Here is a 26,616-nt window from a genome sequence, read left to right as displayed (position 1 = left end):
ATCCTCCAAAATTCCCCCTAGGGAGTCTACAGCTTTACGAGGGAGGGAGTTGCAAAGTTTCACGAGGTGATTAGACAGCCGCCTTTTTCCTAACAGCAGAAATCAATAGGTTGAAGTTCATTAATTATTTCATAGGAAGTGGCTAGCAGTGACTAATCTATTAACTGTAAGAGGAAGTTCCTCATGTGCAAACCGGTGAGCAGATCGAATGTAGGCAGACTCCGATCAGGATGTAGGTACATGACCCGTAGTGAGGTGGGGGAGGTGGGGGGGTGGGGGCGGGGGTGGGGCAGTGGAGTAGGGTTGAGTAGTTTAGAAATGGCTTTTATGACTCTAAAAAGTACATGTACATGTTAAAGGGAATTTAAAAGCACATACACCTTCCAACGTTTATTAAAATCCTGTCCTGTTATGTTCAAGGATATAATGGCTGAACCTGAAGAGTGCTTTGAGAATCGATGGGGTTTTTTCTAAAAAAAAAAGCTGAAGATCTTTGAGGTGTCTCAAAGTGTCTGTGCTGTCATTTTGTTTTTTCTCACCAGTATGGGTTTTCTTTCTTTTTTTCAAAAAGTGAGCAGAGTTGTTTACGTTTTGTTCTCTGTGAATTCAGAAGGCTAATCATGCAGTGAGAGAAAAATGCAGAGAAAATAGCCACCATTAAGAACAGTGTCAAAGTCAATTCCTTTACTGGAAAAGACCCAATAAATGTCTTTTCTAAGCTATTGAAGTTCAGGCTGGACTTTAGTGACAAACGTCAATTGTACTGCACTTTCATCATTGAGCTCATGATTTAGTTTTTTAAATCATTGCCTGATGTTAGATCATCAGTCATTTTTCCAAAATATTTCTGCCAAACATTTCATATTGTACTGTCCTAAAACATTGACTGTCATAATACCCATTTCCAAATTCTTCATCTTTTTTTGGGGGGGGGGGGGGGGCACTTTTGTGCTTCTATGCAGAAGACATTCAAATAATAAATCTCCAGGATAAGTTTGTCTGAGGAAACTTGAGCCAAAGCTTCAACTGGCGGTCTCCGAAGATTGCTCTCCCAAAAACTTCTCTCCAGAGTGTCATAAATTTTTGCCATTTATGGCAATGCTGATCTTGCAGTGTTCGCTGATCGGGTCACAGTTCAACGTGTAGACCTTCCCGTCGCATCTTCAGATGACTGAGAGGGATATGGAGTAAAGTCTCTGGAAGACAATTTACTGTGATTGGCCATTCACTTCACCTCAACATGCCATCTTTCCAAAAAGGGGCTGTCGAACAGTGTTAATATGGCGTACTGAAGAAAATTCCCCAAGCCAGTGGTGGTGCCTGAGAATCCAGTTGTACATGGAGAACTGATATCTTTTTTTACCCCTCAGCAGTTTTGATTTGTGTCGGTACGACCAGAAGATTTGATAGAGGTCTGAATCATGAGGCTTTGCTGAGAGATGAGTATGCAAAAACGTCTTTAGCTAAATCCTGCGGCTGGATGGATTTGAGAAGTGCTGATTCTACTTAGTCAGGACTCCGGAGGAGAAAATTGAATAAGGATGAAACTCAGTATATTTATGTTGCTTGGGCAGATTGATCAATGTTCAATAAGGTGAGCTCTGTTTTCCCCAAATTCAGCCGTGCAGACTTTTATTTCCACTACAGGTAGCCAAAAATAAACTCCGCTGTTGGAAATTGCCAAAATTTACTCCCAAAGATAGCATGATATTGAATTGGATGTTTAAACTGGAGCGAAAATGATTACATGCATAATAATAGAAAATTACATCTCAGTTCGACAAACAATTGGATAAATCTCCAAACTTATGTAATTTGTTTTTTGTTTGTTTTTTTTTCATTTCTGATTGTCCGGCCCTTGTCAAATCCCATATACAAACTAATTTGTCCGACAGCATTATAGACCCTTGTATCGTACCAGATGTGACATTTTGTGGATTTCGGTCCTGAGATCAGGGATTTGGTTGTCGGGGGAGATCTTAATTTTGTACTGACATGACAGACTGCCCGTTTGCAGTTGTCAGCTTTCTGGTCATCCTTAGCAATCTGTCAGTTCTAACGGCCCCCAGATCTTCATATACATGTAGCTACCACTTCGACTGAAATTATCTGCTATACGTTCGTGGACCATTTCTTGGCTGGCTGCTCTATATGACTAAGTCTCTACACAGGCTGATACTCGTACACGTGTTACATTGATCGAAAAGGCAGAAAAAGACTGTGTTGAACTCGGCACTAGTCAGATGTTCAATATTCAACTCAGAGAAACTATGATTTACATTGGCAGGAAATTTTTTTCTATTTTATACCTTCTTTTCATCGCTTTTAGCATCAAGGCTTCCAAATGGTGCCTCCCACTCTATGTTGTGTTGTATATAAAACCTGCAAGGAGCACAAGAGAAGATAAAATCACCTTTCTTGGTTAAGTTTTACGACATGGTGTATACCAGGTACAGTATCTACAGGTCACTTTTGACTGGACCCAGGTCAGTTTGGACATAATTGCAATCGACTTCAGAATACTGAAATACCCATGGAGAGATTTAGTCCGACCCTTTCCAGCTGTTTCCAGGAGAGGGTCTCCCCAGCAACCTGCGGATGGTCGTGGGTTCCCCCCAGGCTATGCCCGGTTAATTCCCTTCCACCATAATGCTGGCTGCCGTGGTATAAGTGAAATATTCTTGAGTACGGCGTAAAACACCAATAAAATAGATAAATAAATAAATCATGGAGAGGAGACTAAATGAACGTGTATGAAAGACATTGACATTATAATCCTTAATAAATTTTAATTTGTTGGAAATTATCACATAAAACGTGTTCGTGGGGAGACAGAAATAAATTGTGCAGAAATATTTGACGGAAATATAATAATTAAAGGGAGCTAATTACGTGATGTGTGTTTTCCTACCTAGTGTCAGGTTGTATATATATTGATATGTTCTATAGATCATAAGGAGCTCTGGCAGACTTTCTCAGGGTCAGACTAACAGCTAAGTATGATTCAATAATGTATATAGTTAGAGCCAGACTACTTCGTTAATAATGAGCGATTCTGGTGCGAACGAAGTTGATCACACAGAGTAACATTGAATTATACAAGGGGAATCTGGTACTGAAGAGAGGCTTTCTTCATGCATGGCTTAATTACAGAACTGGGAAGCGGGGTGGGGGTGGGGGAATTATTTGCACACCATTGCCTAGGAACACTGAAAAAAAAAGATCCACTGTAACAAAGAAAAGGTCTGCCTCAATGAAGAAAAGGTCTGTCGTAACAAAGAAAAAGTCTGTGGTAACAAAGAAAAGGTCTGCTGTGACAAAGAAAAGCTCTGTTGTAACAAAGAAAAGATCAAGTGTGACAAAGAAACAGGTCTGCTGTATTAGTCAAAATAGTGGTCCTGTTACAGTGATTTTGGTGAAAAAGAAAAGCTGTGTTGATGGATGCCATTTCGAACAATATCACATATTAGTGCTGAACTCATTTGAATGCCCTCCTGTTGCACGTGTTATATAAATCAACAGCTGTGCAAGGTTTAATAACAAGGCATTGTAATTCTCAATCTAGTTTACGTCCAACATGTTTGCATTGTCCTTGCATAACTATCACTGTATAACTGTTTCTGTGCGTAATTGTTTTTGGTGGTGAAGGCCTTGGTGAAGAACAGTTTTGTACAAATTGACTGAGTTACCTTCACTAAATAAAGATATTATTATTTTTATTATTATTATTATATTGTGGGTGGTTTCATTCACTGACAATTTGCTTTCGTTAATATTTTGATCCCAGTGGACTTGAGTGTTCTATTCATCATAATTGAATGCATACATTGCACAGAAATAGTGCTTTAGTTGTTGAAAAAGTTGAAGATTTACAGTAGGGTATAATGCACAGATCTTCTGGCCTACAGATTGTCTAAGGAAGGATATATTAACTTTCAGAAGTACAAAAAAAATTCTTACCTTTCTTTTTTTGGACATAAAAAATGGCTTTATACTACAGTTATATTCTCAAGGCCCCAGTGGGCAGTCCAGAAATCATAATTAGCGTTCAGCACTGAATTAACTTTCTCCATTTCCCTGCAAACCATTATCTTTGTTTTAATGCTCCTTTGCATGTGTATTTTAAACCAGGCCATATCATGATGAACAGGTCTGAACAGCTCTGGATGCCATATTGGATAACTTCGTGTACATTGCACACAAGACATTGGAGCAGTTTGTTTCCTGGAGTCTGTGGAGGTGTTAGCGCATACTCCACTGATATTACCAGTAAACCGAAAATATTTACGCCTATGTGTCTAAAGGATGAAGCTATTTGTAAAGATTGAAACGTATACTTACTAACTAGATGATGCAATGACACTGAGCTGTTGTGTTCTGCGCCGTTAGACTAACCGCTGAATGCAAGATCTTCCTAATTGTTCAATTATAGAAATTCTTCCCCTGTTTTTTCACCTCTTCTAAATTTTCTGTGCATTGGTGATAAACGAAGACATGGACAGGTTAAGCTGTAAGGCATGTACTTATGTTTGTGCATTGGTTCCTTACTGGGTTTTGGTTCAGGGAACACATCCACGGAAGAAAGGAAATTGTAAGAAAGGTTAATTAGTAAAGGTAACATGAGAAGCATCGTATTTGAAATCAGGATGATTTTGAAGGTGTGTGTATGTAGGAACAAACAAGTTCTTTAGTGTAAATAGTTTTGCCACCCCCCCCCCCCCCCCTCCCCCCCCTTTCCTCATATATGCATGTAGAGAATAGGACCATATGCCTAAAGTCTCCTAGCCTGGCAGACGTTTTAAATCCTTTGAAAAAAAATCTAGAAGTGAGTACGATAATTAAAAAAAGGGTAACATATGCGTACAACTGAACGTCAATTGTGTTTTAAATGCTGAAAAGTAAGGGGCAGGTTTTCTCTCCGCATATGTGGCTGTGAGACGAGAACTGACAAATGCCTGCATAAATCCTTGATGATAAAACATTACACGCAAACGATTGAAGTGATAGCGCAGACCCTGGCGTTCGCATTTAGTAAACGAGTACCTGTTAATTAGCTGAGGAAATGCCAGTATCCTTTCACAGCTTGCGTCACAGTACCCCCCTGCAACAAGGCATTCATCAGGTACCTGACTGTAGTAACGAGAAATGCAGACAGTAAAAAATCCCAAAAGGGAAGCCAGCTTCTAGGCTGACGTAGGCTCTCTTCATATTAAGAGCTTATCTGTGTCTTCCACTGACAGGCAGATGTAAAGATGGAGGGCACAGATTTTTTCGTCCGTCTGCTCGACACAACTGGGCATGAAATCTATACTTGACAAAAAAACCACAAGGAAACTATTCTGTAACAAAATCTCTATGGCTGTACGAGTGCAGAAATTTTTGGCTTGCACAAAAAAGGAATGATCACAGATTGGCTTAAATTAAACCTTCCAGATATCAAATAATTGTCACATGATGTGCACATATAAACTTTTAATTCTCACCTAATTTTCGGTTAGTTTTATTATTCATTATGATTTGTGAATTACACAATGTGAACAAGGGTTGAAACCACCTTTGTGCAAATTTATCATCTGTTGCTCAATAAGATTTGGTGGATATAACTTGAAACTTTTAACTGATCGATTAAATAATGCAGTGGCAGCTGAACGTTGGCGCCACAAGCTTTCATGTGGTGCTGCAGTAGTAGGATAGAGACTCTTATCAACACATCTGTGCCCATAAATGGAGAGCTAGGGTCTTCAACTTGTCCTCAAACAAGTCTGTGTAAAGGCTTTGGTAAAAGTAACAAGTCTGCATTAAAATAAGCAGGAGGACAAGAACAGTGTCCTGCACCAAACAGTATTTTGATACTGATCAGCTGTTTGGTACAGGACAAAGCTGAGTATTTTGACACTGACCAACTGTTTGAAACAGGACAAAGCTAAGTATTTTGACACTGATCAGCTGTTTGGTACAGGACAAAGCTGAGTATTTTGACACTGATCATCTGTTTGATACAAGACAAAGCTGAGGTGTAAATAACAGAGTAACTTTTTAATCATGTGAATATCTGAAAGATTTGCCAGTACATGTCATGCACAAAATTATTATTATTATTATTAATAACAAAAAGTTATTTCTGCAGTTATAATAAAATCACAAATGTCATAGCAGTCAAGCTATGAATTCATGCATCAGCTCAGCCTCAGGTAATTCCTGTAATATTCACTATTTTATTCTGCAAGATATCTTACCTGCATTTGTACCTGTTCAATTGCATAGGTAAACGGATTGATTGTCCTAGATACTGCTAAATGCATGCAGCATGTGTGAGATGACCTCTGGACTGTGTTTTGCTCTTGTCGTTTGAAACACAATACCTACCAGAAACACTATGATTTCCCAGAGGCCTACTCGGGCAAAAGTTTCCCATCATTATCTGACCATATTAATTGTTCATGTGGAAACACTGAATACGCGTGCTTGGACATGCAATCAGAGCTGCTATACAGCGGAGCGTAAATGCAAACAATACACGCGTCCAGCAAGATGGAGAATTGATCCATGTTTAGTACTCTCCACCACTTTACCTTGTGTATTGTTACTTTGTGATAGAGGTTATAAGTCTTACAGCTGGGTGACGTGTGAGCTCTTACCATGGAGGCTGCTGCTGCTGTCGTCACATGACTTTGTACCGTATTAATACCTTTGAAAAGTCAGATTCTTTCAGAGTGATATTTATATTAATTGGTGTGATCCTAATTTTATCTTAACTAATTTGCCAGCACATGCCTCATTTGGGCGAATTTTTCCTGCATTTTATTTTACCATCACCAAGAGTTCTCCTGATGATGGCAAGATAATCTGCAGAAATACTGAGTCAAAGTGAACCTTTCTGTTTTCGGAATTACGCTACTCATGTATTACCTTAAAGTAACAACGTCTGTTGCACAAAGTTATGTGCCTCTTTGTGTCACACAGTCATGTTTTAGATTTACTTTGATATCTTTAGGAATTATGCTAAATGTTTAACCTTCCTGACATCAGAGACACTGGCTTTCCGTGGTATTTGGATCATTAGACATATATTGACATACATAATTACACTTCATCATCCTGAACTTCAAAACCACTCAGTTTATCTGATCAACAGTTTGCATATATCAATAATATGTGTCTGGTGGCATTCACACACTTTGTCAAATTACAGATGAAATTTCTGACATGGTTATGTTCATCTGTATTTGGTTTGCTTATTACATTGGATTAAATTTGATTTTGTTAAACAGGAGAATTGATTTTCAGGTGACATTAGTTATTGCCATGGCCATATTTTTTTGTACAAGAACAATTTGAGGCTTTAGTTGTTTTTAGATAATTGTAGTCATTCGTTTTTTGTTTTTTTTTATTCCATACAACAGATGTTGTCAGTGGATCATTAGTAAATCAAATTTGTATTTTTTTTTTTTTTTTTTTGCTTTTATGTTGTGGAAGAATGCAATAACAAACGATGTGATTAAGACATAATTAGATTCTCACGCAGTGCCCTGATGTTTTTTTTTTTTCTGTGGATTAATCACTTGATGCAAGTTCGATGGCAGATAGGTTGGAAAGTTTGTCCGTGACTTGCCAAAGGTCATTTTCCTCCATTCAGTACGCTGACTGCTATTGTATGTATGAAATATTCATAAAAGTGCGTCATTTCAACTTAGATATACCAAATTACATCCCGAGTTTCACATACCATATTTATGTAGTGTATTGAGATTTAAGCCTGTTGGGAAATGTAGTCCAGAAATATAGTTTTGTGTAATGTTTGTTTTTAGAATAATGTTGGATTTTTGTACTAGAATAATTAAGTCTGACTTAATTGATTCTATTTTTTATTCACAAATATCAATAATGACAAGAATGCTAACGAAGACTTCAGAAGTATCATTCACATATTCACATTTTCAGGTATTATTACATGATGCTATAGATAATCAAAAGGATGGGCTAGAGTGAATATGGCTCTGTCAAATTTTCAGATAATGAATTTGATCTAGACTGATTGGCAGTTTGAATCACATCCTAATCAGATACTCCAAAAAGCTCAAACACTGAGCCCAAGCAAAATGATATTCGTCCTCAAATTCAAATTGGTTTTTATTATTTATTTCACTGGGGCTTTGTGCTGTTTGCTGTCCAAGTATTTCACGTATACGACAACAACCAGTGTTATATTGAGGGGAAACAGGCAGTCAAGGGAGAAATTACCCACAACCAGTTTTAATCGGGAAAAATCTTGCTGTACTCAAGGCCATAATGAAGTGTAATGATGGACAGCTATACTTATTATCTCTTTTCTTGATGTATTATGTAACGGTTGAGAGCATTTATATGATGGCAGGCCTCAGGTTGTTGAAACAGTTTAAAACCTTTATGTAGGACTTCGCCACACGGCCGGGACAGCTGAGTTGGTACAGCGTCCGCTTCGAGGGCGGTAGATCCAAGGTCAGTCCTGGGTTGGGTCACACTTAAGACCTTTAAGGAGAAAGTCGTAGCTTCCTCGCTTGGTGTTCAGCATTAAGGGGATAGTGCAATGACTGGCTGACCGTATTAGTATAATGGCCCGGGTGGGGTGGCTTACTTCCCCTGGTAAGTTGTTTCAGTGAAGCAGCACTAAAAAAAACAGTGGTGGAAATCCGTCCTGCAACATCTGGATTTGAACTCTCAACTGACCTCATTATTTATAATAAGACCCTAAAGTGGTCATCAAATACTTGGCATCTTTATTGTGACCAGGTGCCCTTCAGGATAAAAGAACAGCAGGTGTTCTTAGGCATTCCCCACATCTGCTGTCCCTGTCGCTCTCATTGTTGTCAAGGAAATGTCCAGCTAAAGTGAGTGTCCTCGCCCATTGAGAAGTGATGTTACAGAAGCGTGTACTTGTCATGGTCATTACCTGCTTTGTAGCTTCTGGCCTAACAAAGGTATCTCTATGCCGACCAGGTCTGTACTTATTAATAATATCTGGATAAGCATCTTGCTTTTCGACAAATACTGAGATGGTATTTCTATTTTAAAACTGTGAAGTGAAGTGGTATCTGGGGTGGTGTCTCTCTGCCTGTGTGTACCTATGAGCATGGGCAGGTACGTGCTGACAGCGTGCAGAATCTTCGGAAGGCCTGTAATGTGCTGCTAGTGTTCTTGACTCATCTGAAGGTGTATGTCAGTAGCTGCATGCTCCTGCCTTATTGCCTGAACTGTGTCATTCCGTCTAGCTTCAGTATCTCTGACAGCTAGAGCAGGAGCTAGAAGGGCCGTGCTATATATGTGTGCCAAGTAAGTTTGTTAGGAGCTGGTAGAAATGGCATTCCAGTGTCAGAGAACAGCCCTTAGCAGAGCAGAGATGGATGAGAGTAGCAACTTTGTGCATATTGACGCAGCCAAAAATTGTTTTCAAGGCATCTCTGGTCGTACTGGTGTACTTTCCCATCTGTCGGGTTTGAACCGCTTGTGAGCCATGAGCTACCCGACTGCACCTCAACACGCCTGTCACGGGTTACTGGCAACATGATGAAAAACGCCAGTTCCTGTTTAGTTCGTTACCTTTTGTTTTTCTGACACCCTTTCACTCTTCTGATCTTCCTTGGTTCAGTGTGGCACTTGCAAAGTTCGTACGGCGCGAACAAGTTTTACCCATCCTTTTGTCATGGGTGCAAGTTTTTCATGGCCTACATGTTTTAGTGCTTTGACACTCCTTAATTCTGTTCTCTATGTCTGGCTGAACACCTTTTTGGGAGTACCAATTTGGGAAGGTTCTTGAGAAGATTTCAAATTCGTCATCAAAGTTTTTCTGATTCTCAAATGAGTGTTGCTCTTACCTATGGATGAATTGCTTGTGTAGCTTTACACAGTAATCGAGTGATTTTTGTCTGTGTCAAGACAAAAAGGTTTTCTGTAGCTGATCCTTGGTTTGGTACCTGTTCTGCATGGGAATAGATGAAATCATGGCCAAAGTGTACAAGAAATTCAAGGAAATGGTTAAGCCCAAAGGGAAGAGGAAGGATCAACTGCTACCCATTGATTACCGCCTGAAGGTTCCTGGCAAAAGGTAAGCCATCAACACGTCCAGGTGGGATGTTTAAGACGTACCTGACGTGCTTCAGATGTACAAAGTCTGTTCCTCATAGCTGGCGAAAAGTGTGTATCATGAGATTGGATTGTTAATTTAAAATATTTCTGTATCATAATTGTGTATGTTGGCTTTCATTTGAGACAAAAAATCCTTCTTCTTTAAATTATTTCTTTTTTTTTCACTGGTTTATGTGAGCATTCAGCGTTTGTTATGTGATCGTTACTCTTATTTTAGTTTAGTTCCAGTCAAGGTTTAACGGTATAATTAGCATACCACAACAGGACAGGTATATAGAAGAGTTTCAAGTTGATTATGAGATTCCTGATTGTAATATTAATTTTTTAAAGGTTTGCTTGGAATTTAGGATCATATATTCTACTGGAAAAAGATAAGTTTCGGCTCAAAAAGCATTAACATTTTAATACGTTTATTTGCCTTTAAAAATGCACTTTTTGGGGGCAAAGTGTTAAGTCATTTACGTAGTACACAAAATAAAACTTGCAGTTTGCAGAGATCTTCTTGGAGAGAAGTATAATGGCAACCAGTAAGATAGAGTGAGTATACAGATGTGATATGCCTTGGCTAAGCGATTCTTCTGACCATTTTACATTCAAAAGCCAAGTAGAACCATGTTCACTCTCAACCTTAAAATAGCTAGGCGGTTATTCACTCGAGGTGAAACCCAGAGACATCTGGTTGTGTTAAATGTATTAAGCAGCCAGCTGATGGTATATAGGAGACCCACACAAACCCTTGGCAAGTTCTCTAACTGCTAAATTCACACCATGATCTTCTTCCCTCTTAGACCAGCTGACACCTTTCTCCCACCCCTCAGTTTGAACTCTACGCAGACTTGTAATTGCGCTGGCTATTGTGCGTTCCATCTGGTCCGCGCCGTAGGTTTCTGGTGATTGGGTAATGTCGAGCTATAGGTAAAGTCTCTTCACCCCCTCTGGTATTAGGTAATAGGCGACCGTTGCAGAATATTGATTCCGTGCAACCTTCAATTATCTCATGAAATGAAGGGGAACTGCATTGATACTGAGGTTGTTGTTGAAAACCATTAGCTATATAGATTTTTTTTTGTCTGGCCCAGGTACATAGATTACTCTGGTATCTGTAGAAAATTACTTTCAAAACCCATGATGTGAATAAAATATGTGTGTTAATTGATGAACTGATTTTTGTCTCAGCTACAGGTCATTGCAAATTTAAAACAGAAGTTGTATTTTTTTATGTTGATTTTGTGCTAGGGAGCATATGTTTTGACAGCATCAAATGCATATGAATGTGGGTGAAATGCGATTTGTATTATTGTGTTGTATTTTGTTTAGCAACCCTCTGGAATGGGGCCAGCTTACTGAACAGGCAATAAAAACAGAAAACAGTGACATTATATAGCATAGATATAATGTAAACAAAGTGAAATTATTACAGTAATAGCATAGACAGAATGTAAGCAGAGAAATGTATTAATTAAGAGACAAATTAATAATGATATTAAGTATATATAAAGTGGAGAAAAAAAATCGTAAGTGTTTACATTAGGTTGAATGCAAGGGTAAAGCACAAAAATTGGTGGCAATTCTGTGGAATTTTCTTAGATGGAAAATGATGTATTTCAGTTTGAAGTGACTCTTTACCAATCAACCTCCCACTTGATTGATCAGATAGTTTTTTGTTCAAAAGTTTCGTAGCGATCACCAATATCTGAGTACTGAATAAAATGCCGATAAATAAATAAACAAACAAATAAATATGAATAGTGTGTTTGCGTTTAATTGAGCGCACATAGCTTATGCATTCATTGTGCAGTGTTAAAATGAATTTAGAGGAAGTATATGGAGAGTGATGACAAGTCATCAGACATTTTATCTGATGCATAGCTATTATACATAAGCTTACATACATTATACATGTACATAAGACCTCTACCACGATAGATTATAGCTAATTGTGGGGTGCAGGCTGAAACATACATGTCTGTCAATAGCATTTCTGCTGAAATATCCAGCACAAACAATCATTGTCAAGAAAAGGATGTGAAATTTGTCCTGTGATGTTGATTGAGATGTGGGTGAAATGTTTCTGTATCGCTCAGGTGTTACACTGTGTGTATAGCTGAGTATGCCTAACTAATACCCTACTTATATACACACAGGTTCTTTATCACAGCCACTGTACACTGTTGTACACTGTTTGTGGTGTTGGGTGGCAATGAGTTGGCTCTGTAGACGCTGTAACACTTCTATAAGCACCAGGTTTATCCTGGAGTGGTTAGGAGGGGATCATAGATTGGATCAGGATACAAGGAAACCTGTCGGCATTTCTGGGCTGTTTTCTCAGCAGCTTCTGTTGTGGCTCGCCTGCTGATAAGGGAATCACCTTTGACCCCAGATCGCTGCTCATTGATCACAGCCTGCCAAATTCTGGATAAAATAATCCCAGCTCTCTTAGAATAGTAAGAAACCCATTCTGCTGGCCATGTTATCATATAATCACCATATTTTCCTCGACTCTGGCTGGTTTCCTTGCACCATAATACTGGCTCCCATCGTATAAGTGAACTATTTTTGTGTAAAAGGTGAAACACCAATCAAATAAATAAATAAATATTGGTCACGAATAGAGTATAGATTGAAGAAGTGGCCATGAATTCTCCATGCACAATATCCACTTTGGAAGTTTTTCATTTTTGTCATTTTCTTAAAACCAGAATCCGAATGGATTTCCATAAACCCCCTCTGCATAAAAGTGTTGTGTACTTTGTGGTAAACCTCCAGAATATGCAGTGTAGCTAGTCTAGTACCACAAAGCTGTTCCAATTTGCATAGGCATACAGATTTTGTGGATCCCGTGGTAATAACTTATAAGATGCGGAATTCATTTGTCCATTAAAAAAGAGCCAAGCCAGTGAGGAATTGGAAATTTGAGAACATTTGGCCAGTTTGAAATTATTGTTAACTGTCTAAGCAGATTTCTGTTTAGTTTTTATTTGTAGTTTTTGAGCCATAATGAGAATCAGATTACCTGGATTCCTGTCGAAATTAACGCCCTGCAATTAATTGCCATGCATTAAGATGCAAAAATATGGATGCATTGTATAAACATGTTAATTATTCAAAATCTACTGGCGTGATAATTTGCAGGGGTGGAGTCAGGGCTGCGGAGAGAGAGGGACGCAGGAGTGAGGATGGGGATAAAGCTGCCAAAATGTAACTTACATTTGCCAGCATGTGCAGAATATTTTTTGACTTCAAACATGCTGAATTGTAAATAACTCTCTCCTTATTTGAATATTAAACAGCTCGCTCTCGGCCGTAACAAAACCTCAGTGGTCACCGTAATGGATACCTGAGTTAATCCGAATCATCCACAATTCGTTCTGTTTTTTTTTCTATTTTTTTTTCTCCTATTCTTTTTGAAGATCCAGTTTGGGGTGTATCTATCTTTTCTCAGCCCTTGAGCTTACGATATTCCTTAGTGGATTGATTGTAAATTGTTTGGCATGGTTGGCCTGCAACCTGTAGATTTCCTGCGGGTTTCCTCCTACCATTAGGCTGGCCATTGTTGTATAAGTCAAATATTCTTGTGTACTAAGTAAAAAACCAATATATGAATGTTTGAGTAGACTAAATAACATGAATGACATGTTTGATGTGCATTTCCCTCATGCATGCCATATGAAAGAGAGCAGCATGATTGTTCATCATGAAATGGGACAACTTGGAGTATTGATCATAATAGAGTGTCAGAAAACAACCTTTTTTTTTTACTGTTCAACTGTTTGGCTGTATTTAGGGTGTTTAAGACTGGTTGCAAATTTGTGTTAATTCGTTTGTATGTTTAAGTGAGAAAACTTTTTGGATATGTACAGAGTTCATTGTCTTTTGAACACGTATATAACCTCCACCTTTTTACATATGAAAGAGCAACTTTTCACTCCAGTTTGTTGGATTAGCCAGTTTTCATTGTTTCACAAAAAGCATAATTTTCTAAATCAATCAACACAGAATAATGACTTCATAATACGGTTGTATAAACACGTGAAAAGGTTGAAGAATTACAGTATGCTGACTACTGAGAATTGTGAGTATTTTTCTGCACCTAATTCTATACATTATTGGTATTATACTTTTTGATAAACTTGTAATATGGATATGTTTATATTAAATTGTAAACTAGCAGATATTTGAATGTAGCTAATAGTCCTTGGTTTTATGTACAGGAATTAAAGATATGGTTACCTAACAAAAAAAAAGCAGAAAAGGCAAACATGGTATGTTTCTGCCACCGGTACTATAAACCAATTATTGGAAATTTGTCTGAAATCCAGGTTAATTGATAAAGTTGAATGGATGGTATTTCAACTAGCTGCTGACTTTATTGAAATGATGTAGTTCTTTTATCTAAAAGTAATCCCAGGTTTTCCCACAGATTTAATGTCAACTTTACTTTAACATCAGTTTACTGTTAGACGTGTGCTGATTTGAGGTGAACTTTGCACTCAAGGCTTAAGGTATGGTCGGAAATTGCACTGGATAGCAGGCTCCCTTGACAGTTTAGTATTATAGTAGGGAACAAAAATGATGGTTTCATGCCTCAGTAGAGCGGTGGAAGAAATTGTTCAATTTAGTCCTGTGAACAGACCATATTTACTTGAGAGTCTCATATACTGGAAGCAAAGAATGCTTCGCTTCTTGCATGTACTTTATTGTGCTGGGCTGCGCTGTCCTGGAGTCACTCAACCATGCTGCTCTGCTGGCAGGGCTAGACTTGTACAAAAATGCCAAGGAACCAGTATACATCCTATGTAATGTGAAAGTCTGTCAAAGCTTATGCTTTATCACATCACATCTTGGCACAGCAAAAGCTGCGTAAGACGTCAGTGTTACGTACATTCTGCGTGTGGGTTTTCTCGTAGGCTGAGAAGTTCCTGACAAACTTTATCGCCAAACTGTACTGAACTGATACACAGTTATCGCCAAACTGTACTGAACTGATACACAGTTATCACCAAACTGTACTGAACTGATACACAGTTATCGCCAAACTGTACTGAACTGATACACAGTTATCGCCAAACTGTACTGAACTGATACACAGTTATCGCCAAACTGTACTGAACTGATACACAGTTATCGCCAAACTGTACTGAACTGATACACAGTTATCACCAAACTGTACTGAACTGATACACAGTTATCGCCAAACTGTACTGAACTGATACACAGTTATCACCAAACTGTACTGAACTGATACACAGTTATCGCCAAACTGTACTGAACTGATACACAGTTATCACCAAACTGTACTGAACTGATACACAGTTATCGCCAAACTGTACTGAACTGATACACAGTTATTCCTGTATGCCACGGATCACATCTTCAGAAGTACACATAAAGTAATGTATCCATATACAGGTGAAGAATTTTTGCTTTCATATGTATTTTCTTCTTACGTGTGGAATGCGTCCAGTGCTTATAATAGGTTTGGGCTGTTCCCTCTGAAGAATCAGTACACTTTTAAGCCAAATTTCCTTGTCTTATTAAGCGGAACTGTTAGCTGATGTTACTCTCTCCACGCATAAGGTTCTCTCCACCGACTATTCCGTCTTGTGATTTGATTTATTTGGCTGCTATTTAAACGCCATAATCAAGAATTTTTCAGTTATGCTATGACGTTAAAGTTTAGGGGACAGAGGAAACTGAATAAAGTGGCCATGCAAGGGACAACTACATACTGTATATCCTACCTTTGGCAAGTTAGTTAGAAACTTTTCCAGGTGTGATGTATACAGATATGTGCACGCCATTTTGGTAGAAGACAATGAAGTGGTCTTCAGAGGAACATGGGACAAGTGGCCACATAAGAAGTGGTCTTCAGAGGAACATGGAACAAATGGCCACATAAGAAGTGGTCTTCAGAGAAACATGGAACAAATGGCCACCTAAGAAGTGGTCTTCAGAGGAACATGGAACAAGTGGCCACGCAAGAAGTGGTCTTCAGAGGAACATGGAACAAATGGCCACGTAAGAAGTGGTCTTCAGAGGAACATGGAACAAATGGCCACATAAGAAGTGGTCTTCAGAGAAACATGGAACAAGTGGCCACATAAGAAGTGGTCTTCAGAGGAACATGGAACAAGTGGCCACCTAAGAAGTGATCTTCAGAGGAACATGGAACAAATGGCCACATAAGAAGTGATCTTCAGAGGAATATGGAACAAATGGCCACATAAGAAGTGGTCTTCAGAGAAACATGGAACAAATGGCCACATAAGAAGCGGTCTTCAGAGGAACATGGAACAAATGGCCACATAAGAAATGGTCTTCAAAGGAACATGGAACAAATGGCCACATAAGAAGTGGTCTTCAGAGGAACATGGAACAAATGACCACATAAGCATTGTCAACTGCTTGTTGTCACCACTACTCCTCAAACATTTACAGCTCTGGATATAGCGAATCTATAAATTCGGTATTAAAAACCTGTCTTGTGAAGTACATGAAGTACAGTGAAGCAAATTTTATCCCCCAACTCCATTATAATAAAAGTGGTCAATAATTTTATAAATATTAAGTTAGGAAACCAATCATATACATTCCAGTTCCGTGGGCAAGAATTTTCTTGCAATGTATAGAAGAACATATTCCATTCTTGGCCCGTTTGAAGTTTTCCTAACATGCTGTTAGACTGTTCATGCTATAGCCTTTGACATATTATTGTGTCTACATTTCACAACTTTTGGCACACATTTTCCTGTTTGTCTGGGAATGTATCCATAAAAAGGCCTCCTAGAATTGTATGTACGTGTGTTTTTCCTTCCTTCACAGTGTAGGCCATTTTTTGTAGTGGCTGATCATACGATACTTTTATGATCATGATCAAATTAGAAAGTTACGCCAGACTGACGCAAAATGTTTGTCAATAAAGTGTCCCGCTGGTATTTGTCAATCAATACAATACACACAGCGATATTGGTTACACTGGTTCATGGCACTCTAAATTGATTAATAATACGGTATGGAGTGTTTCGATATTGAGCATCAGCGAATCGGTTAAGCCTTAGTGTTGCGTGACATACATGTGGTAACCGTGGACGAAATAGACCCCGATCTAATCAAGCTTCAATCTTTGCCCCAATCGGAACAGGCATCCTATTTTCTTGTGCCCTTTGAAGGCGATGCCCTAGTGGATAAGGTATGAGGATCATGCACTCCATGAATGACATGGTTTGCGTTTTAAACAACCTGGTGCCAATATGTCTGCTTTTGTTTTTTACATTTTTTTTTCATTTTGGAATATCTGTATGTATTAATATTATTTTTTCTTCAGAAACTTTTCGCTCATCAGTTTATATTGTTAACTTAAATAAAAAACAAGCTAAGATTTGACTTGAAATAAAAAAATTTAGAGAAGGGAGTAACATTTTATCGATTAGTGTTTCGTTTTAATTTGAAATATAATAAACTGAAAGGAAAAAAAGTCGTTAGATGATCAAATTGCTTATTTTTAATTTGTTTTCCACTTATTTGAAGCATCTGTCAATCCTATAAAAAAATTAGCAAGTTTGAAAGCTGCTATTTAAAAGACATTAACTTTTTTATGTTCCTGAAATAGTGTTTGCAAAATGATGCCTCAAGTGGCCAAAACAGATTAGGTTTTTCAGTTTTTAAGTTTTTATTCTGAGTTCAATATAAATTTACATGAGTTTTATGTCAGATTGATCATCTTGAAACAATCTCCATTCCAGTGAAGTGTATTGGCCACAGCTAATCATAGCCCTACCATCAAGTACATACAGATAGAGGTTATCTTCAAAGGCCATTAACTACTGGATTAGAGGGTATCGGGATATTGGGGCAGCGGAAAATGATTTGATGAGGTGGATAGCCTGCCAGTGACAGTGAGTCTGCAGACTGCCAAACCTCTAGCTCTCCAACTGTCCATAATGATGATCCCCACCTTGCAGCCTCCATCTCAGCTGTCCATCAAACTGTCCCCTGTCTTAATCTCATCTAATCTATGAAGCCATCCCCACAGAGTTCAGGACAGATTCTGAAGCTTTATAAACTGGTACAAGGCTCTGTGTCTTCTGTAACTGAATGAAACAGTAGCAGAAAGTCTCCCCTGGTTATACCTACATGTAGCCGTATCGGGTTACCAAGCCGAGAGTAAATATAGCTATGGTTTGACACGCCTACTGAGCTCATCGCTGCATGTACTCTTCACATGTGATTCTTAATTCCTTCTTAGCTCCTATGCTTGTTTAATATTCTCTATGTCATTAGTGTCCCTTTTTTTTTGTCAAATTAAAATTTATAATGCACATGTAAGGTTTATACATAAATGTTGATTCTTTTGATCTAAGTCAAATTGAAATTTGTAATACAGATGTATACTTAATTTATACCTAAATGTTGATTCTTTTTGTCTACGTCAAATTTGAAATTTTTAATACAGATATATTTGCTTTAAATGAGTGTTGCTCTGTACATAATTTCACATTAAAATATTTGAAAAAGATTTTTATGCTAACTAAGTGAGCATATAATTAATTTGGCAGAATTTAGAACAATTTGAACACTCCATACACTTTAGTAAATCTTCATGATTGATTTCATTTCTCAATTTTCACCAAATTACTTAAAAAGCAGAATTTTGCACATAAAACTTAATTTTTGATTAGCCAGTCAATTTCTTTTAAGTTTCTCTAATTTGTTTCTTTCTCAGATGGATAAACTGGGTAATGTTAAAGAAATTGAAAATAGATAGTATTACTGTATATGCTCTGATAAAATTGACCCCCAAAAGAGCAATATTAGAGGTAAATATGTAGGCCAGAAAATATTACTTTAGGTGACAGATACTGAAACTTAGCCAGCTTCCTGTCAAACAAACATCAAAACACCTTTCTATGATCAATATAATAGAGCTTAGTCATGGACAAAATTTTGATTCAAATACAGTTTATACTTTTATTTTTTTAATTTCTTATCAGAAAACTCACACGTAACTGTCAGCCTCAAAAGTAAATCTTAAGGCTTGATTTGATTCTGAAAATACATTTTTTACACGCCAGAAAAGTGCACTATTTTTTACCAATTAAGCAAAAATGATCAAGTCAAGCCCCCCAGCATTGCTTTTTTCAGTTAGACATAGAGGTTTGGCCTATGATGGTCAGCTCTGGTCAGCATTAGGCTGAACTCTGATTGTCTGGTCAGTGCACCTAATAACCTGAATCAGCTGTGGTGATTTTGACCACATATCCACTTGACCCCAGGGCTATCCATCACACCCAGCTGAGCTCTGTTCACACTAGCAATTTGAATTATCGTAGAACCAATTTAGTGTGGCGTTCCACATGCCTGCATTCTAACCAACACAGACTTGTATCCATTTAAACAAGGTAAGGTGGAAAAGACGAAATTTCCCATATGGCCTTCAAATGAGTGACTGCTTTATTTGACCCAGGGAATGTCCATGGTGTGGAAACTTTCATCTTAGAAAAAAAAATTTTGATAATGTTGATAAAATGTGTGTAGAGTGTTACGCTATCTCAGAATGAGTCAACAGTATGAAGGCTGTAAGGAAATGAAAATAAAATAATGACAAAATTTGTGAACAGTTTCATGCCATCTGAAAAATAAATGTAATGAGACAACATGAATTGTAGGTGGAAGTGGAACAACTGAAAAAAATAAAATGTAGTCAACAGTAAAATGTGTTGATTGTTTTTATACCATTTTAAAAAAATTATTAGTTAATGAGTCAACATACAGTAAAGACGGAACTTTTAAAAATTAGAAAAATGATATGTGTCAATAATTCTATGCTACCTAAAAATACAACAATGATAAAAAAGTTTCAAAACTATGGTGCCAACTGAAAATGAAGTAATGTGATAAAATTAAAACATAATTTAAATATAAGTTTATATATGTCACCTGAATATGAAATAAAAGTATAAATTAATACGTGTGCATGTATAAGAAGAGTTTAATAACAAGTGATTGTATTATGTAATGATGAAATTCCACCAAAATTAACTGGAATCAATATTATGTAATGGTGAAATTCCACCAAAATTAACTAGAATTAATATTATGTAATGATGAAATTCCACCACAGTTAACTGGAATTAATGTTGTCATGATGAAATTCCACCACAATTAACTGGAATTAATATTATGTAATGATGAAATTCCACCACAGTTAACTGGAATTAATGTTGTCTTGATGAAATTCCACCACAATTAACTGGAATTAATATTATGCAATGGTGAAATTCCAAAACAATTCCCTGGAATAAATATTATGTAATGGTGAAATTCCACCACAATTAACTGGAATTAATATTATGTAATGGTGAAATTCCACCATAATTAACTGGAATTAATACATGTTTAGTCTTTTATGACTTCACAGTAACCCTTTTGTTCCAGTGAACCTTATTTGTACCCAAGGCACATCCATGGTCAGTCGCACCTATATGTGTGTCCTTAGTAGACTTCAGAGTACATGGGACAGGGAAAAAGCCAGCATCTCCTGGCTCTCACATCTATGTGGTCCTGTTACTTTACCGCAGACTTCTGTGCCCCCATTCCCCCTCCCCCACTCCCCCACCCTCCTGCCATTCCATATTCAGATACTAGTACAAGGGCATGCCTAAAATAAACCTGCCCTTGTTGCCAGAGACAATCTTTAGTGTTAACAGTGTTAGGGTGGATGTTTACGAGCGTGAATGTCAAAACAGAAATAATGCAAAAAACGTATGCTCTGGAGAAAGGGATGAAAAAATAGTGAAAAGTTTGTTCTGATTATGACTGCAGAAATCGTGGTAAATGTACTTCAACATGTTCACTACATATATATATATATATATATATATATATATATATATATATATATATATATATATATATTTAGGGGTTGTTATTACACTTTGAGTAAACTTAAGAATTACCTGCATATATGTTTTATTTGTATTTTTAGCTGCAAACAAGTATTTACAAATGAGGTGTTTTATGTGTAGTGTGAAAAACAAAGGATTTGGAGTACCTTAATTATAGCAGTTTGCTTTGTTTTGTTAACTTTACATGCAGCCACATTAATTTCTATTCCATGCAAACAGGACTGTCCGATACCAGTACATGGAAATTAAATAATCTGAAATACTCTAAAATATCAATGTAAAATATTTCAGATGCATATTTTATGGTACATTCTTTCTCGCCTATCTCTCTAGCATTGTCATAAAATTAGAATTAGAAACTTTTGTTCATAAAAATCATTTCCTATCACATTTTATTGGGAAACTCATTGAATTCAGGAAATGTTCTTGTTAATTCTCGATCAAGGATTAAATTTTAGGTAGGATCACATACTGTGATTGATATATAATAATGATGTATTGGGCTGTATTATTAACTATAGGAGAAAGCTCTGAGGCCTGAATGAAGTGTTTAGGCACTACTGTGTACCCCTATAAGAGAAAACTCTGAGGCCTGAATGAAGTGTTTAGGCACTACTGTGTACCCCTATAGGAGAAAGCTCTGAGGCCTGAATGAAGTGTTTAGGCAGTACTGTGTACCCCTAATTCTCGGACCTGGATTAAATTTTAGGTAGGATCACATACTGGCTTTTTTTCTATAATAATGATGTATTAGGCTGTATTATTAACCTCTATAGGAGAAAGCTCTGAGGCTTGAATGAAGTGTTTAGGCAGTACTATGTACTTCTACAAGAGAAAGGACTGAGGCTTGAATGAAGAGTTTAGGCAGCACTTTGTACCCCTATAGAAGAAATCACTGAGGCCTGAATGAAGTGTTTAGGCAGTACTGTGTACCTCTATAGGAGAAATCACTGAGGCCTGAATGAAGTGTTTAAGCAGTATTATTTACCCTTATAGGAGGAAGCACTGAGGCTTGAATGAAGTGTTTAGGCAGTACTGTGTACCTATGTAGGATAAAGCACTTAGGCCTGAATGAAGTGTTTAGGCAGTATTATGTACCTCTATGGGAGAATTTAAGCACTGATCCTCGATGAAGTATTTAGGCCGTATCACATGTAAGTTCCTATAGGAGAAAGCACTGATTCTCAATGGAGTGCTATGAAGTATATGGTTTTTCCTCAATAGGAGAAAGCACACCCCAAGTGAATTAACGTACCCCATATATAGCAGATAGCAATGATCTTGAGTGAAGTATTTAGGCAGTATTATATACGTACCCAATAGGAGAAAGCAGTGATCTTGAGTGAAGTATTTAGGCAGTATTATATACGTACCCAATAGGAGAAAGCAGTGATCTTGAGTGAAGTATTTAGGCAGTATTATATACGTACCCAATAGGAGAAAGCAGTGATCTTGAGTGAAGTATTTAGGCAGTATTATATACGTACCCAATAGGAGAAAGCAGTGATCTTGAATGAAGTATTTAGGCAGTATTATATACGTACCCAATAGAGGAAAGCAGTAATCATGAGTGAAGTATTTGGGCAGTATTATACACGTACCCAGTAGGGGAAAGCAGTGATCTTGAGTGAAGTATTTAGGCAGTATTATATACGTACCCAATAGGAGAAAGCAGTGATCTTGAGTGAAGTATTTAGGCAGTATTATATACGTACCCAATAGGAGAAAGCAGTGATCTTGAGTGAAGTATTTAGGCAGTATTATATACGTACCCAATAGAGGAAAGCAGTGATCTTGAGTGAAGTATTTAGGCAGTATTATATATGTACCCAACAGGGGAGAGCAGTGATCTTGAGTGAAGTATTTAGGCAGTATTTTATGTTTACCCAATAGAGGAAAGCAGTGATCTTGAGTGAAGTATTTAGGCAGTATTATACACGTACCCAATAGGGGAAAGCAGTGATCTTGAATGAAGTATTTAGGCAGTATTATATATGTACCCCACAGGGGAGAGTAGTGATCATGAGTGAAGTATTTAGGCAGTATTATATACGTACCCAATAGAGGAAAGCAGTGATCTTGAGTGAAGTATTTGGGCAGTATTATACACGTACCCAATAGGGGAAAGCAGTGATCTTGAGTGAAGTATTTGGGCAGTATTATATTAATAGGAGAAAGTAGTGATGCTGAGTGCAGCTTGTGTTTTAAGTAGTCAGCAGTATAATGTGATCTTTTATAGCAGATCCTGGATGAAGTGTAGTAGTGGCACTCCACTGATACAAGAGATCTAAAGCCCGATATAGGATTAGGATCAAGTATTAAGGCACAGGTGGCAGTACATTTGGCTAGGTATAGGAGAAAGTGCCTAGTAATGATACTGCTCAAAAAACACTAGCTTTTATTGCAGTGTGTAAGTTATGATGAGGTGTAGAGAGTGTGTGTATATTTATATATATATATATATATATATATATATATATATATATATAGCTAAACATACACCTATAGATGATTTGACATTTAGATGAGAGGAGGAGTTAGGGTTGGGGAAACCATCAAGGAACTGTTGCCTGTGTAATCAATTCCATGTGTGGTTCATGCAACATGGTGTGGTTATATTACCTTCAAGTAAGAAACAGCTGACCCATGCTAACTGTTCTTCCTCAGCAATTGATCTCAAGACGCATGGTTAAACCTTGGAGCATAAATTTCAAGATATATCTCTTGTAATTATTAAATTTGATTAAATATCACATTCAGTTAGATTGAAACATGATGCACACCTGAGTCCCATTTTTCAGTCGTTAGCTTATGCAATTAACTTACATGTCTAAATGCTAAATGTTTAAAATTTATGTACAAAATTGTTAATGCAAAAATTACTCACACAGAATGATAATCATGACACTTTGAAAAGAAAAGGATAACAAAAAAAAATTCATTTCATCAAAAAATTTCAGTTGTTGGTAAACATTGTGTAAATTTAGAGAAATAAGCAAACAGAAAAACCTACTGTTATAGTGATGATGCAATGTGTGTTACTTTGCTGCCCGTCTATTGGGCACATATTTTTACTTACGTGGGAAGATCTGTCAGCAACATGCGGATGGTCGTGGGTTTCTGCCGGGCTCTGCCCAGTTTCCTCCCACCATAATGCTGGCCGCCGTCGTATAAGTGAAATATTCTTGAGTACGGTGTAACACACCAATCAAATAAATAAATAAATATATTTTTACTTATGTCAATAGGAGCCATTCAGATAATCATTTTCCCAGGTATAGGACAGAAAGTTTTAGCAGGATGTTGTGCCTGTGCCAGAATTCATGGGGGCGTACATTTATGTGATTGGAACTCATCAGATTGTATGTGAGGATGCCCATTTCTGAGATATAATCTCCAAGTCTTCGGATATATGTGTGTGACTTAGAGTAACTGTTTCCGTTAAATCTTACCGATAAATGTTAAATGTTTAAGATTTATGTACAAAATTGTGAATGCAGCAATTATTCAAACAGAATAATCATCATTGCACTGGTGAAAGAAAAGAGCAAAAACAAAAAAAAAAACATATGATTGGAACTCATCAAATCGCATGTGGGGATGCTCATTTCTGAAATATAATCTCTAATTCTTCGGATATATGTATTTAACTTCGAGTAACTGAGGCTGTTAAGTCTTGCCAATAACTTATTTTTAGTAGACAAGTGCGCAAACCTCTGTCTGGCAGTTGTATTTATGAATATGAAATATTCACATTAATGTGCGCAATGATGGGTTAAGTGTGAAGGTATGTAACAGTGTAATGGCCGAGTCTGTCTAATTACATAATGTCAGTGTCGCCGAGTGAGACAACAGGCAGTTCAGATTGATTGCAGATTCATAATTAGGATCAGGTCAGTAATTTGGTTGTCATGGCATCGATCGTGTCTGGCAGGCTGAGACATCATCGACTGTGAAGTATGGGTAAAGTTTTGTGTGGAATAATAACGATTCATCAAAATCTGACAGTGTGCTGGCGGCCATGTCATTTATGGAATTCACTTTGTCCATTTCTCCGCCCTGTTTTGGCATCGCACCTGACATTCTGGAACACCCCCCCACCCCCCCCCCACCCCCACCCCCTAACGGTTAAAGACAGTCAGATAAGCAGGTGATTTACGTAAAGACTTTTACAGGAATGATTTGATTGGAATGATTAATAAATCAAATTAAAAATGTGGATAAATTGCACTCAAAGCTACTCTTTCTAATGCAGAAAGATTGAGGAAATAGTGTAGGTTACTAAAGAACACACTAGATAAACAAACCTAGAAAAACGCAGCTCGAGCTATTGGGCAATGAAGACAAACCAGATCGATCGGCAAGAATTTCCTCAATTCTCGGTGCGTTAATCGTTGATGCGCCCGTTATAGCCATGGTCCTCAGTGACACAGCCCCAAATTGTTCCCGTATTCTCTCTTTTAGTTAGGAATTGGTGCATCTTATACTCACAGATAAGCCTTGAGTGTTGTAGATTGCATGTCTGTGTGGTGGGTTTTTTTTTTGGTTTTTTTTTTTTTGATTACCCTTGAGAAGCTAATCAATCAAAAGATATTCGGCAAACATTTGCATAAAGATCCCCAAAGGTTTGCTCCGTCTAGACCCATTGCAATTTCACGCAGACCCCCCAAAAAAAACAAAAAAAAAAAAAAAGGGAAGGAAAATAATGAGAAAACTGAGGCCTTGTGTACACTAATGATTGGCCTGACTTCTATCTCCTATGACTGAAGAGAGATAAGTTGAGGTGCTCTCACTGTAGGTCTGATTTTGTGTATCAGTGTATTTACTGATTGACAGATTGATGGGAATTTAACACTCATCAGCAGGAAGATTTGCTCAGCTGTATGTAGATAAGGCTAACTTCATTCAGATTAATTGGCTCTTGTTTATTGACTTACAACCTACAATCTAGGGGAAGTTACCATGGTGTACATAGCTTTTTGGTGGGGGTGAGGTGAGGAGTAGAGGTAGGGGTGGAGAGATGTAAATGTGTGAAAGTACAAATCATTTACTTCAGGTATTGGGGAAAGATGTGAAACTTTGGAAAGCTGTAACTACTGTAAATAACGTATACCCCCCCTCCCCTTACCCCCACCACCACTCCACCGCCCAAATGTTGCCTTATAGCGGCAAATCAATGACATTAACTACATCCTTTGGGGCAGAAACATACATTTTACCAGTAGGCTATTATTATAGTACCAAATAAAAAACTCAAAACAGTTTTCTAAGATTAATAGAACTCTCAGAATAAAGCAAAATCCTCAAATTAATCATGGTCAAAATTTTAGGTTGTTTACAGCTTTCGTGCTGTCATTCCCATACCTAGTCTTTCATGCAAGGATGAGTAATTGTTGAACATTGTAATATTTTGTATTGGCTTTCACAAGTGTAACAACTGAAACATTGGCACTCTAGGCGTGGGCATCAAGTTTACATGATAAGTTTATATGAGAAAGCGGTTACACTGTACCTCTTTTTTGTTATAGCACTTAAAATGAAGTGTACTTTCACAATAGCTCTTTTTTTTTTAACCCCTTATCTGTTGCAG

At 37.5% G+C, this 26,616-nt stretch overlaps 1 protein-coding gene across 3 annotated transcripts in view; it reads left to right on the top strand.

Annotated features, from left to right (window-relative positions):
• Positions 1-26,616, top strand: part of LOC135471554 (3',5'-cyclic-AMP phosphodiesterase 4C-like) — a 227,533-nt gene that overhangs the window by 96,428 nt on the left and 104,489 nt on the right. Inside the window, exon 1 of one of the 3 annotated variants that reach the window (XM_064750829.1) lies at positions 9,800-10,081. The exons of the other annotated variants lie outside the window; for them this stretch is intronic. Coding sequence (XP_064606899.1) covers positions 9,960-10,081 — 122 coding nt within the window. The 5' untranslated portion in view covers positions 9,800-9,959. Of the gene's footprint in view, positions 1-9,799; positions 10,082-26,616 lie in introns of those variants that run through there. 3 annotated transcript variants of the gene reach the window in all.

This window comes from Liolophura sinensis, chromosome 7 (genome assembly GCF_032854445.1).
Source record: "Liolophura sinensis isolate JHLJ2023 chromosome 7, CUHK_Ljap_v2, whole genome shotgun sequence".
Taxonomy (NCBI): domain Eukaryota; kingdom Metazoa; phylum Mollusca; class Polyplacophora; order Chitonida; family Chitonidae; genus Liolophura; species Liolophura sinensis.
The sequence above is the reverse complement of the archived record's forward strand: the minus strand, read 5'-3'. Positions and strand labels throughout refer to the sequence as shown.